Source organism: Panthera pardus, unplaced genomic scaffold (genome assembly GCF_024362965.1).
Source record: "Panthera pardus isolate Hobbes unplaced genomic scaffold, ASM2436296v1 HiC_scaffold_2, whole genome shotgun sequence".
In the NCBI taxonomy this organism is placed as follows: Eukaryota; Metazoa; Chordata; class Mammalia; order Carnivora; family Felidae; genus Panthera; species Panthera pardus.
In genome coordinates, this window is record NW_026526765.1 from 45482634 (window position 1) to 45495836 (window position 13203).

Genomic DNA, 13203 nt, shown 5'->3' on the forward strand with positions numbered 1-13203 from the left:
GAAGGGACCACCAATTTGGCCTGTAAAAGCAGACAGGGACTGCCAAATGTCCAAGTCAAGGCATCCGTCAATCATTCCAGACCCTCTGGTTAGCCTTTCTGTCATTCCTCCCATTAGGAAGGAAAAGGCTTTACTTTCCTTTAAAGCTCCTAGGAGGGATTTCTAGGGTCTTCCCCCTCAGGAATTAGTTGTAGGAATAATTGGGCCAGTGGAGTGCAGGAGATATATCCAGCACAGCCCGTGCGCTCCTAGAAAAAGTGACCTAGATCAAGCAGCGGGTGGATCGAGGACTATTGTGGGGACCCCCTGCCACCTACTGACTTACAGCTGAACCCACATTTCCAGTAGCATCTGCTTGACTGGGACCTGAGGGAGGGGGCAGAGAGAGCTGGGGGAGGCGGGGGAGGGGAAAGGGGGGCAAGGGGGATTGGGTTGTCCCTTTCAGGACCAGGCACCCTGTATCATACCCCCCTCCCCCCCACCTAACCGCACACACAGAAAGGAGGAGAAGGTGAGGACTGGGAGACTGGGGGTGGGAGGGAGAGGAGGTCAGCTGTGAAACTCGGTGGGTATTAGCACTGAGCCTGCTGCCTGTGTGAGTGTGAGGGGGAGAGCGAGAGAAAGGGAGGGAGAGAGAGAGGCAGGCTGTGAGAGGAGAGAGGAGAGGAGAGGGGGAGCGAGCCAGCGCTCCGCCAGCATGAGGACGGGCTTCTCTTCCGTGCTCAGTTAATCTGGCTGTCAGTTGGTGTTAACGCTGCCGTTTAAGTGCTCGGATTCCAAAGGGAAACAGACAAACCTCCCAGAAGGAAAGAAGGAAGCAAGCAAGGAAGGCAGGAACTGCAGGAGGAAAAGAACAGGCAGAACAGAGAGAGGAATCAAGGGAAGGGGGGGAAATACCAAATCTATGACTGGACCTGGGCTTCTTTTTCGCCAATGCAAAAAGGAATATGCAGCACATTTTTGCCTTCTTCTGCACCGGTTTCCTAGGCGCGGTAGTAGGTGCCAATTTCCCCAACAACATCCAGATCGGTGAGTGAGAGGGGCAGCCTGGGGAGGGACTTTCTGGGTCTGGCAAGGTTTTTTTTGGTGGGGTGGGGGTGTTGTCTGTGTCCCTGTGTCCCCCCCTTCTCGCTACAGATTGTGCTTGGTTAGAAAGCTGGGTGATAATGGAAGCTAGACTTGGACCACCAGCAGGGGAGGGGGCTTCTCTGGATCAGATGAGGGGCAGTGGGAAGTGTGCACACACACACACACACACACACAAACACAGGTCCACACACACCACTCACACTCTATGCATGAGCATGTGAAATGGAGGAACCACTGCTTTGAAGGAAAGAAAATTCAGGCTGTAGCCAGCAAAAGGGTAGTGGGTGTTTAAAGGAGTGCACTCCATTGCTTCATAGATGATGCCTGATTTCATTCATTTATATAAATATGTGTGGTGTATTTCTGTGTGATTAGCTATTAAATATGCATATATGTATTTAAATGACCGAGGGGATGGTTATTTCTTGGCTGGGGGAGGGGAAAGAGACCCTATGAAAGAAGGAGTGAAGGGTGCTGGGTTTATTGCAGCAGCTGAAATAATGCCAAAAGACCCCACTCAAAGTCCAGGGGGCTTTTATTCCTGCTCTGGACTCCCCCAGCTGCCTTCTGTCTGCTGTCTGCCATGCTGGGCTGGTGGTCCCCACTCCTCCGATCGTGGAACTTCCTTTCTTCCTTCCATTGCCCCCTCCTCTTAGATTTTCCATCCACAGACATTGTCTACCTTTTACACACACACAAACACACGTACACATAGTTCCCTTCCCTCCGCTTAGCTCTCCCTGTCACTAGGCTCTTATCCTCTCAACTTGGAGGCAGGTTTCAACATGCTGCATGCCTTTTTGTTCCCCATTTCCCTTCCTGGTTGTTGCGTTCCTAAAGGACCCCTCACCCTCCTTGTATTTGTGGAACAGCTGGTAGATATTGCTCCCCCTCACAATAATGGGTGAAAGCAAAACAAATGAGAGCAATGACACCGATAACAATGCGTGTCCACAAGGGCTCGGGGCTTCAGTGTGACCAGCCTTTCAGTGCTGGATGTGTCCCGGAATGGAGCAAGCTGCTTTGCTGGGAGGCATCTTGGTTGGCTTGGGTTCTGTTTTCTCTCCCCTGATAGGGACATAGCTCCACCAGGGAAAGTTCCTGTGACTGGTAGTTTGTGTTCTTTGTGTGAGTGTGTGTTTGTGTGTGTGTGTGTGGGGGGGGGCGGCTGGTGGTGGTGGTTTTGCAGGTCCTGTTTTGCTGGGCACTCATGTGCTGCTGTAGCAGTCTCTTCTGGCCTCTCCAGCATGCTGGCTCCAAGGGTGGCTGGAACAGCCATGGAGTAACTTGCTTTGTTTCCTGACACCTGTTAAGCTACATCCTGAAGTGTGTCTGTGTATATGTGTTAGTGCCTTACACCTTACACGCAAAACAAAACTTCCTGCCTCCTGAGACACTTCTCTTGCAGCCCAGTCTGTAGCCGCCTACCTCCCCACCCCACCGCCTCTTTCATTCATTACAGAGGAGGAGGAAGGGGGCAGGAATGTGTTTGGGGTGTGGTCATCTGGGGGGAGGGAGGGTGAGGCATCAAAATCTAGAAGGAGTTTTTTGTTTTCACTCCTTAAAATGGAGGCATATGAACATGTGTAAATCACTTGCTCTTATGTGTAGCATTGTTTATGTTGGTACCTACGTATTGCCCATAGTTTGCTGATTGTAAACGCTTGCCTTGAGATTTGTGGACTTGCTTTCTCCAAATGTATTTGTATATATCACTGTGGGGATAAATGCACAGAGGTGTTTTGTGTACATGCATATGATATGTTTGCCCATGTATCTCTGTAGATTTTTCATTATATTTAACCTCAACTTATTTGTTCAACTGATAAGACCATGATTTGTTCTCAAATAAAAGGTTAAAACATTACATTGCAGAACAAATGCTGAAAATATCACCGCCATCAGGTAGTACTTGATTCTACTTGTACGATCTCTAATAAAAGCCTTACAACCCATTTATTGGTTCTCAAAAACAAACACGTACCCACTGTAGACGAAGTTATAAGTACATTACGCCGGGGCTGTGATTCCTGTGGAAGCTGAGATAAACTTCTATGTAAATATTCATTATAGTTTAGTCTCTGAAAATAGCTGATTCCAGTTTATAGAAATGGAGCTTAATTCATTTACATGTCCACAGTAAATACAAAGGTAAGGGCATGTGCTCTTGCTTCTTGGAACAAGAGCCTCAACAGGCACCTTTGTTGTGCTTTTTACTAGAATAGAATATTCTTTGTACCCTCTTGACGTTCTTAAGCCCCCACGTCTTTGAAGTCCAAGGTTCTACCATGCAAATATACACAATGGCAATCTCTTATGTAACAAGCCATTCCTAGGTAGCTAGGATCATGAGTGTCAAAGAAGAAGCAAAATACTCTTTGTAGAAGTCCAGGGTTTTCAGAGGAAATGAATAATAAACCTTAGAGGCCATAGAATACTTAAACTGTATGCAGGTCTTGCTAGGTCAAAGACCAAAAGTGTCAAAGCAAAAGGTTAGAGTGCTGGAGAAGCCCACAGAGTCCCAGAACTAGATTTCACCCTGCAACATTTGTTGCCTGTAAGGCTCTGTAATGAGAAACGGGTCCAATACAGGGAACATGAGACACAGTGAGAGTTCACATGCACAGAAGAGCTTAGGCCACCCAGATGGTCACCCAAGGGAGGAGAACGAGAAATGTAGTTCTCCCGTTTTCTCTGACCTGATCTGGGTTGAGGAGCAAACAATCAGATGTTTGGGCAGAGTGATAGATGTTAGAGGCCTTGGCACATAAAAGCTCATCAGTGGAAGTTTAAGCCTCAAAGTCTAGCTGAGTCTATTTGAACTCATATCCCCATGACTAAAGGCTACAACTAGTGGGTTTGGCACGGGGAGAAGAAAAGGGCCCATCTGGGGTGGGCTCTTGGGGGATTAAACCCATCTTTATCCCAGATGCTATGTTGCCTTTTCTTTCCTCTTAGGGGGATTATTTCCAAACCAGCAGTCACAGGAACATGCCGCTTTTAGATTTGCTTTGTCACAACTCACAGAGCCCCCAAAGCTGCTCCCCCAGATTGATATTGTGAACATCAGCGACAGCTTTGAGATGACCTATAGATGTAAGTAATTGCTTCTATTTCTGACATTTCTTTCTGCGATTAGCCAATGAAAGGAGGGCCTGTGAGTAGGTGGCGGTGTCACAAAAACCACTTGAGTTGTCATTCGTCTTCCTAAGAGAAAGCCCTCCAAGAAAACGGGGCCTTTTGAGCGATTCCATCAGTTGGTATTTTAGATCCTGGAATGCTTTAGAAAATGGGTCTGCTTTCTCACTGTCAGCTAACTTTAAATGCCAGCACAATCGGAGCTTGGGTTGACTGCATCTTCCCTACCTTGCAGAGGTTTTCTTGTTCAGTTGAGAGAGCTTCACACATAAGAAACTTATGAGAGGTGTAGAATTAAAGATTCGAACTTGGAAAATGTGGTTTAAAATGCTTAAGCCTTTCCTGTGCATAAGTTAAAAAGAGAAAATGTTACCTGTAGCTTGATTAGAAAGGGTATATGACAAGTTGTATATCTGGTTTCCCATTTTGGTAAACGACCAATAACTATTTTAAAATTGGTGCCTTGACTATTTCCAAAATGCTTTTAAGTGATTGCCTGCTTAAGGCATAGTTTGTTGGATGGCCTCTGAGCATAAAACAGAACAGAGGTGACCTCAAGAAAGAGAAGGAAGAGAGAAGTCTCTGACATATGAGTTGAATGCATTAAAAAAATGTGGGCAACAAAGGCCATTTTGAGTTTTTCTGACAACTAGGACTGAAAAGGAGATTGTGTGGTTGCCCGATTGCCATTTGAAGACAGAGAGAAGCATAAAAATGAATCAGCAGAGACATTTTCCCTCCAGGGATTAAGCTCAAGTAGGGATTTATGGCATGGAGGTGTGAGCTGAATGGGCAAGAACAACTGGAGACCCAAAACTGGATTAAATTGGCACTGTAGGTTTTGTGTGCCACTATGGAGTTGGTGACTTCTACGGAGCTATGAATAGTCAAATACATAGATCCTATGGAGGATCTTCTATGGAACTATGGATACTCAAACACATAGATCCTATGGAGGATCTTCTATGGAACTATGGATAGTCAAACACATAGATCCTATTTCCTTCAACTCTTTCCCACATTCCCTCATGGAGGACTCTCAATGATTTAAACTGAATGTGCATTGTGCCTTGAAAGCTCATATTGAGAATTTGGAATTCTTGCTGTCCTTAAGACCACTCATAAGATAATGTTAATTCAAATTCCAAGAATTATTCCAGATTCCATTTATAGAAGATTTACTATATGTTAAGAACTATAAGTATTTTATAGACAATTTTATTGGCATTTATTATCATTCATTGAGCATCACTATGGCCCTTGCAGTACACTAATTTTCATGTGTTAGTTCATTTAATCCTCACAGGTGCCTTAGGGGGCACTATGTTATCTTCTTTTTAGAAAACTGAGGCTGCACCAAGTTATATAACTTTCCCAGCGTTGCCCAAGAAATAAATGGTGGTCTTGTGACCCCAAGGTCCGTGTTCCTGGCACTGTGATAGATACACTGATCCTTATGGTAGCCTGATCAGTTATGCTTAGATTACTCAAGAAGCAAAAGGGTGTTTCAGAGACTTCTAAGGCAGTTGCTTGATAAAGCACTTAAGGAGGAAATCTTATAGTGCTTCAAAATATAGCTATGATTTTACACCAGAGTGACCCATTGAGTAAATAAAATAGCAATTCTGCATTTTGATAATGCTGAGGTTGAAAATCTTGTCTACTGTGTTACTTACCACCCTTAAAAAAGAGCTGGAGTTTAATTGTTGAATCGTAGTTCGGTGACACCATCTCCCCGGAAAGCTAGAATCACCTTGAATAGGTATCTGGTTTTCAAATAACCTCCCATTCCTTTTACTATGGCTTAGAGTAGGTCTTTGAAAGGAGGATTTGGATGTGGGCATGAACGTATCTAAAAACAACCTATAATTATGCATAATAGTTTGCATTTATATGCATATGCTAATTTATTTACTGAGGAGAGGCTCCATAGCTTTTGTCATACTCCAAAGCTTTTGTCATACTCTCAAAGGGGTCCATTACTCAGGAAGGATTACTTGCTTAAGGAATCAGGAAAAATAAATGGCTGACATGTATATTCACTCACACTGCTGAGAATTGTCCACAGCAGAACTTGGTGGAATGAGATGTTAACTGCTGTCCTGGTGTTGAGAGATGTTGACTGACAGGACAAATTATAAAAGACAAAAAAAAAAAAAAAAAAAAAAAAAAAAAAAGGAGGAAATGTTCTGAGGCAAAAGGTGGTGTTTCTGTATAGTTAGCTACCTAAGACTTGATCTGTAATAGGGCTGTTGGCCATTTATTGGGGAGATTGAAATATGATACAGACAGTGTTACCCATTGTAGTTAGTAAATCTGGAGTGAATGGATCTTGGTTCTTGAACTTGATTCCTGCCATATACCAGTGCACAGGTTTCTATTAATTTGGTCTTTCTTTAAATGTTTTTTCAATGCTACGAATTGAGATGGACCCTGGGAAAACTGAGATGATAAAAGGCTCTTGCTTTCAAGTAGCTTATAGTCCAGTGGGGAATGCTGCTGTGGAAATTGTCTAAGAAGCAGTAATGTTATCTTGTGCTTAGATCTTTATTTTTTTTCTCTTTAGCTCCAAGATCAGAGCCAGTACTGGGCAATTTGGGTGGCAATGGTGGCATTGTAATTCCCAGCCTGCCTGGAGGATTCTCTGTTAGTTTTTATATGAGGCTAGGAAACATTTTGGGGCTATGTTCCCTATGGTCCATTGGTCTGGGAAAATGGTACATCTGCCCCAATTTGAATTGAGTAAAAAACATCAAAGGGAGTAGATCGGTTTTAGGTGGGCTGCATTAACTAATCATTTATGGAAAACCAAGAAAAACATTTTATTCAGATTTAATTTCATGTGCTATTTGGAAATCTGGACTAGTAGTTACCTTAAATTAACTGTCTAATTACCTCCAGAAAACAAACTAAATGTTTGCTATTCATAATTTTTGCTGTCATTTGATTTTTTTCCTGCCCATTTTGCTATTCATTATCCCTCCACCAGAGGGTGGAGAAGGGAAGGGAGAGGAAGTATAACAGGAACTATGCCCGCTGGATGTGTTGGCAAGAGAGGATCAAAAAGGAACAGTGGTGGTTGTAGGGTAGCGGATGCAGGGAAGATGGAAGAGGAGTATTACTAATCCCAGTAGCTAAGATGAGAGGTTTGTGTCTTCTTTGTAATCAAGTTTCCTTGCTTTGCTTGTCTGCAATCCTTCAGGGATAAAGTCATTGAATCGGCAAAGGCCTTACATTCTTCCAAGCCTGGAGGGGTATGTGTTGAGGAGACTGTCCATAGTGATAGTCATTATTGACCAGATATTCAGCTTATCTTGGTGCCTTTGTGGTAAGTATAAATAAATGGGCAGATGAGAGATACTGATAGGGATTTCCACTGAAGGTGTGAGGAGCAGTTATAACTTAATCCTTAAGTTTTCACTCATGCATCCGTTCGTTCCCTCCATATACAAATGCTCAATGCTTATTTCGTGCCAAATGCTGTACCAGGTGCTGGGAATATAATGGCCAACAAAGAAGACGCAGCCTCTTTCCTTACAGTTACGGTTACAGTTTAGCCAGGAGGACCTCAAACTTCAGTGCATATAAAATTCACCCAGACAGCTTATTTAAAGCAAGACTTAGGGGTGGATTCTTAGACTTCTTGAGTAAGAATATTCCAGAGCTGGCCCTGGGCGGTGGGCTCCGTAGTAGTTAGTATGGGAATCACACTTTGAGCAATTCTTGAATCTAAAAAGCCCTCCGTTCCCTTAGCAAGCATTTTTGAGTCCCTAATCAGACCCAGACATGGTGTTAAGCACTGAAATTGCAGACAACAGTAAGACATGTTCCTTGCGCTGTAGGACGTTATCCCTCGTGAGGCTGGCTGTCCTGTAAAGAGAAAATTAAAATGTACTGTTGTTTTGGAGCAGCAATTTGTGGGAAGTGTCTGAGATGCCTTAAAGGGTGGGGGTGGCCTCTCAGACAGTGGTGGTGGAAGCGAGTCTCAATGATACATAGAAGCTTTCCAGGAAGACAAGGTGAGAGGGCAAGAAAGGGATGAGGCAAGTGTGTTCTGGGCAGAGGGAATGACATGTGCAAGAGTAAAGAGGATACTTGACTTTGTTACTCTCTTGTTCTGTCCTCTTGAGATATTCCAGGCTGGGCCTCTCATGTGCCATTTCTCAAATACTGCAGAAGGGACCCCAAATGGCATCCATAAGCTAGGTTCAGCACAATATTTAAGAATCATGGAATTTCGGGGCACATGGGTGGCTCAGTCGGTGGAGCGTCCGACTTCGGCTCGGGTCATGATCTCTCAGTCCATGAGTTCGAGCCCCACCTTGGGCTCTGGGCTGACAGCTCGGAGCCTGGAGCCTGCTTCGGATTCCGTGTCTCCCTCTCTCTCTGCCCCTCCCCTGCTCATGCTCTGTCTCTCTCTGTCTCAAAAATAAATAACCATTAAAAAAAAAAGAATCATGGAATTTCACATCAAAATTTGGGTATCTTAGGCTCTTTGAAATTTTAAACGATGTGGCAGTATTAGATCTCACATCTATGTAACTCCAATTTGCTGGGATTGAGGTGGGAGTATTCCCACCATCCATCTAGATGGTTTCTTTCCCAACCAGCCCGTTTGTCTCATTTTATTTACCTAGTTGGCTCCTGGAGGCATTGTTTTTATGCCCCAGTTGGTTTGTCCTGCATTCTTGCCTTGATATGTGTTTATAGATCAGCTGTAACACCAGAATGTGAATCACTGTCCAGAAAGATCACAAATATCTATTGTTTGATGTTGCTGAGAACACCTGGCAAAGGTCTGTACCTCTGACACAAATGAACAAGTGTCTCTAGGAGTCAGGGAATCATATAGCATAAAGATGCTGAGAGCCTGAATGGCAAGCAGGTGGGGGCTAGTTGCCTAATTATGGTAGGTTTCCCTCTTTTATAGACCCATTCATGAAGCCCACAGGGGATCTAACCAGACTTTAGGCATGGGTAGTAGACGGACAGCATCTTAACTCTTGCCTAAGGGTCCCTCCTCATTTTTAGAATTGTAGACTGATAGTCAATTGAGTTGTTTTGAATGACCTTCATAGTGTTCTTTAAAATGTGGTATAAAAATCCAGATTTCTGTCTTCTCTAAAAAATTTAGACCATTGGGTAACCCCAGACCTACATTCCTTCTCAGCTTCTATGGTCTAGAGCTGAGAAGTGCTGTCCAACTTAAGTATAAGGCATAAACTCTCACGTTTACCAAAGTCCTCACCACTCCCTGTTGTACATAAAGCACTGTAACAAAATTATGCTGCTTGCCGAGGCCTGTGGGCAAGCTGAGGTGCTCATGTATAATTTATATCCTTCAGCACCTGTCATTTCATTGTTTCATTCAAATAATTTCTGTTCTTCACTCTATAACTAGTAATAGAGGACACAAAAGATATGTGAATTCTGCTCTAAACAAAACCTGTATGTAGTAATAATTAAAAGAATGGAGGGCTGGTGCTGAGATAGACAAAGTTAAAAAAAATTTTTTTTAATGTTTATTTACTTTTGAGAGAGAGAGAGACAGAGTGCGAGTGTGGGGGGTGGGGAGAGATAGAGGGAGACACAGAATCCAAAGCAGGCTCCAGGCTCTGAGCTGTCAGCCCAGAGCCCGACACAGGCCTTGAACTCACGGACAGCGAGATCATGACCCGAGCGAAAGTCAGATGCTTAACCAGCTGAGCCACCCAGGCGCCCCTGAGATAGAAAAAGGTTATTTCAAAGATGTACCATGTGACAGATACTTCACCTATGTTGTCTTTGAGTTTTCGGACAATCCTAGAAAGTTATTATCCCTAATTTGTAGATGATGCTATTGAGACTGGGCAAGAGTGTCTTCCCCATATTCTGCGGTGGAGAAGGGCTGACCTAGTATTTGAAGTCAGCTTTGGAGACTCCAAAACTCAGTGAGCTTTCCCCCTTTCAAGACACATAGGGACACAGAAAAGAAAACTAGCAGTGAAAGAGTCCAACGCAAAAAGTGCCACGGTGAAGTTTATGATTGGGGGTTAAGAGCTAAGGTTTCTGAGGCAGAAAGTGGCTGTGGGCAATAAGGAAGATTCCTCTGCGGAGGTTGAGCAGGCACTGAAGGGTGGGGCATGTGTTTGTTTTGAGGAGGTGGAGAGTTCAGAGTTTGCCTCCTGCATCCCCTCTGTGCTCAGTTAAACGGCCGATGTCTGCATTTGTCTGGTTGATGTTACAAATCTGACTGTGGCTTCTCCATTTTCCTGTATGCCTTCCCTTTAAGACATGCAGGAATCAACATGTATCTGCGTTTTCACTTTTGATTCTTTTCTAATATTGCTAATCATAAGCTTTTTGGTGCCGACTTTGTGAACACTACTTCCTCTGACTAGGTTGAAGACGGCTGAAATCAGCCAGATTGCTGTTCTCCACTCAGATGGTCAAGATCAATGGTTAAGATTCATTCATTTGTTCATTCATTCAAAACTCTATTATTATTGCCTTCTATGGAGCACATGTACCATTACTACCCCCTTCCAGACCCTAGAAGACAGAATTTACTGATTCAGAATTCTTTCCCACTGAGTGTAGACATGGCCTTAAATTCTTTCTTTTTTTTTTTTTATTCTTTCTCACCATAGCATTACAGGCAGCTACTACAAATTGGTCAGAGCTGAAGTTGATGCAACAGATAAAATCCATTTGCCAATGTAAGACATTATAGTAGGAATTGAGGAAAATAAAATGCATTAGGCATTGATTCTCCCCTGAAGGGGCGCAGCTTCTTATAGAGGAAATAGGCATGCACAGAAAACCTGATATAAAGAAGAAGTTCTCTCTCTGTCTCTCTGTCATGCGCGTGCATGTGCGCACGCACACGCACACACACACACACACACACACACACACACCAGGTTTGAGGCAGTGAAAAGTATGTGAATTGAGATTTGAAGACATGGGTTCAAATTCTGGACTAACTTCTGGAAACATGCATGTGTGTGACTTTGAACAAGCACTGCCCCCATCCTCATTTAGAAAATATAGCTCATTGCACTGGGTGTTGTATGGAAACCAACTTGATGATAAATTTCATATTGAAAATAAATAAATTAACTTAAATTAAATAGAAAATACAGCTCATTTAGAAAATAAAGCTCAGGGGTGCCTGGTTAGCTCAGTTGGTTAAGCATCCAACTCTTGATTTCAGCTCAGGTCACATCTTGTGATTCATGCGATCGAGCCCCACGTCAGGCTTTGAGCTGAGCTTGGAGCCTGCTTGGGATTCTCTTCCCTCTCTCTGCTCCTTCCCTGCTCATGCTTTCTCTCTCAAAATAAATAAACATTTAAAAATGAATATGTAACATAAAGCTCATATGATTTCTAAGAGTCCTTCTAGGGCTGTATTTCTATGGTGAAAGTGTATAGAAGACTCAGGGATAAACTATTTAGAGAAGACTCTCTTGTATCAGCCACTAGATTGATTGAGAATCTAAGGAAAACTCTGAACTTTGCCCCCACCAAGTTACACATGCAGGCTACATTTTGTATGCCAGTGCAGGGGTACTGAGCCTCCCATGAGCCTCAGGTACATTCATTCAATATTCAACAAGTGTTTACGGAGGGCTTACTAATGTGAACAAAAACAGAAGGCAGCCCTGTGCTCACGGAGCTTACCAGCTAGTGAGAGATGTAGGTATCAAAGAATTGTACAGATGAGTATATCATGATAGGTTGTGACAAAGATGTGAAAAAAAGGGCCATGGTTCAGTGAAAGCATATTACAAAGGAATCAACTCTGGGCAGAGGGATGAATAGGTTTTGAGCTAAGAACTGAAGGGTTTTTAGTGATGTGGTGCTGGGAATAGGAGGCCTATTCTAGAAGCCTCCTGGACAGAGGCCTGGTGGGGAGGACGTGAGGGGTGAGGAGAGCATAAGGCTGGAAAGGATGGCAAGGGCTGGGCCTTGTGGGGCCCCATTACAGATTTTGATCTTTAACCCAAGAGCCATGGGAAACCCACTAAAGGTTTTAAGCAGAGAAGTGTCGTGGTCAGATTTCTGCTTTCTCACCAGGATTCAGATGCTTGAGAGCACTTTGCCACTTTCATGTTCCCTGAAGACTTTCTGCGTATGTAGAAATGACCTCTGTGCCTTTACTCTTGTTGCCAGTTTGGGATGAAGTCTGGCAGCTGGGCAGAGGGACAGACACTGGGGGGCAGCGGAAGCCGATGACTGGGTGTAGGGGTTAGTTGTCACATGGGCTCCGTGTTGTGCCCATGGGTGTTCTCATGGGGACTGAAGGCTGGTCCAGCACACGGCTGGTAGGCCTGTGCATGGAGGCAAGGACTCATCTGGAGTCCCTACTTAATTTCATCAGCAGAAAAGTCCACACTACACTACTTTGGTCTGCAGTCAAACTGGACACCTCCTTGCCGTTTCCTCCACTTGTACCTAGAAACTGTTCATTCCTTCCATGTTCCCCTTTGATATTCTGTCCTTATGGTCAGTCCTAGCCTTTATATCACCTTCCTTGCTTTCCCATGGTCATATCCTCCTCTGACTCTTGGCCCTTGGTACCTTCCCTAAGCTGTCATACTTAGCCCTGGGTTTTAGTCACCTAGATCTTTATCTTATCTGACCAACTGGTCTAAGCAACTTGGAAACTATGGCCACATTTTCTTTAGCTTCTCATTGCAGTGTCTACCACAGAATAGTGTTCAGTGATGCTAGTTGAATGAATGAATGAATGAATGAGGGAATGAATGAATGAATGAATGAATGAATGAATAGCTGTATATTATATAACATCAGGGGCAGGGATGAGAGTAAACCTGAATTATTGCCTTTCACGGGAGTAGTGTTCTGATATTATGAGTTTTGAGAGTTCCAATAGGCCGTGTTGTAAATTCCTGTGGAAGGCTGTTATAACTGTGCTGTTAGAACACAGTGATAGGGGTGAAAACCAGTTGTAAGTCAAATCAGAAGCTCAGC

General features: G+C 43.8%; 1 protein-coding gene across 2 annotated transcripts in view; it reads left to right on the forward strand.

Moving 5' to 3' along the window:
* Window positions 1–596: 596 nt before the first annotated feature.
* The window catches only part of GRIA1 (glutamate ionotropic receptor AMPA type subunit 1), a 305276-nt gene continuing 292669 nt past the window's right edge, over window positions 597–13203 (forward strand). Inside the window, exons 1-2 of one of the 2 annotated variants that reach the window (XM_053907050.1) lie at window positions 597–1029; window positions 4048–4185. In XM_053907050.1, coding sequence (XP_053763025.1) covers window positions 948–1029; window positions 4048–4185 — 220 coding nt within the window. In that variant the 5' untranslated portion in view covers window positions 597–947. The remainder of the gene's footprint in view (window positions 1030–4047; window positions 4186–13203) is intronic. The other variant, XM_019464484.2, reaches the window with a different exon arrangement.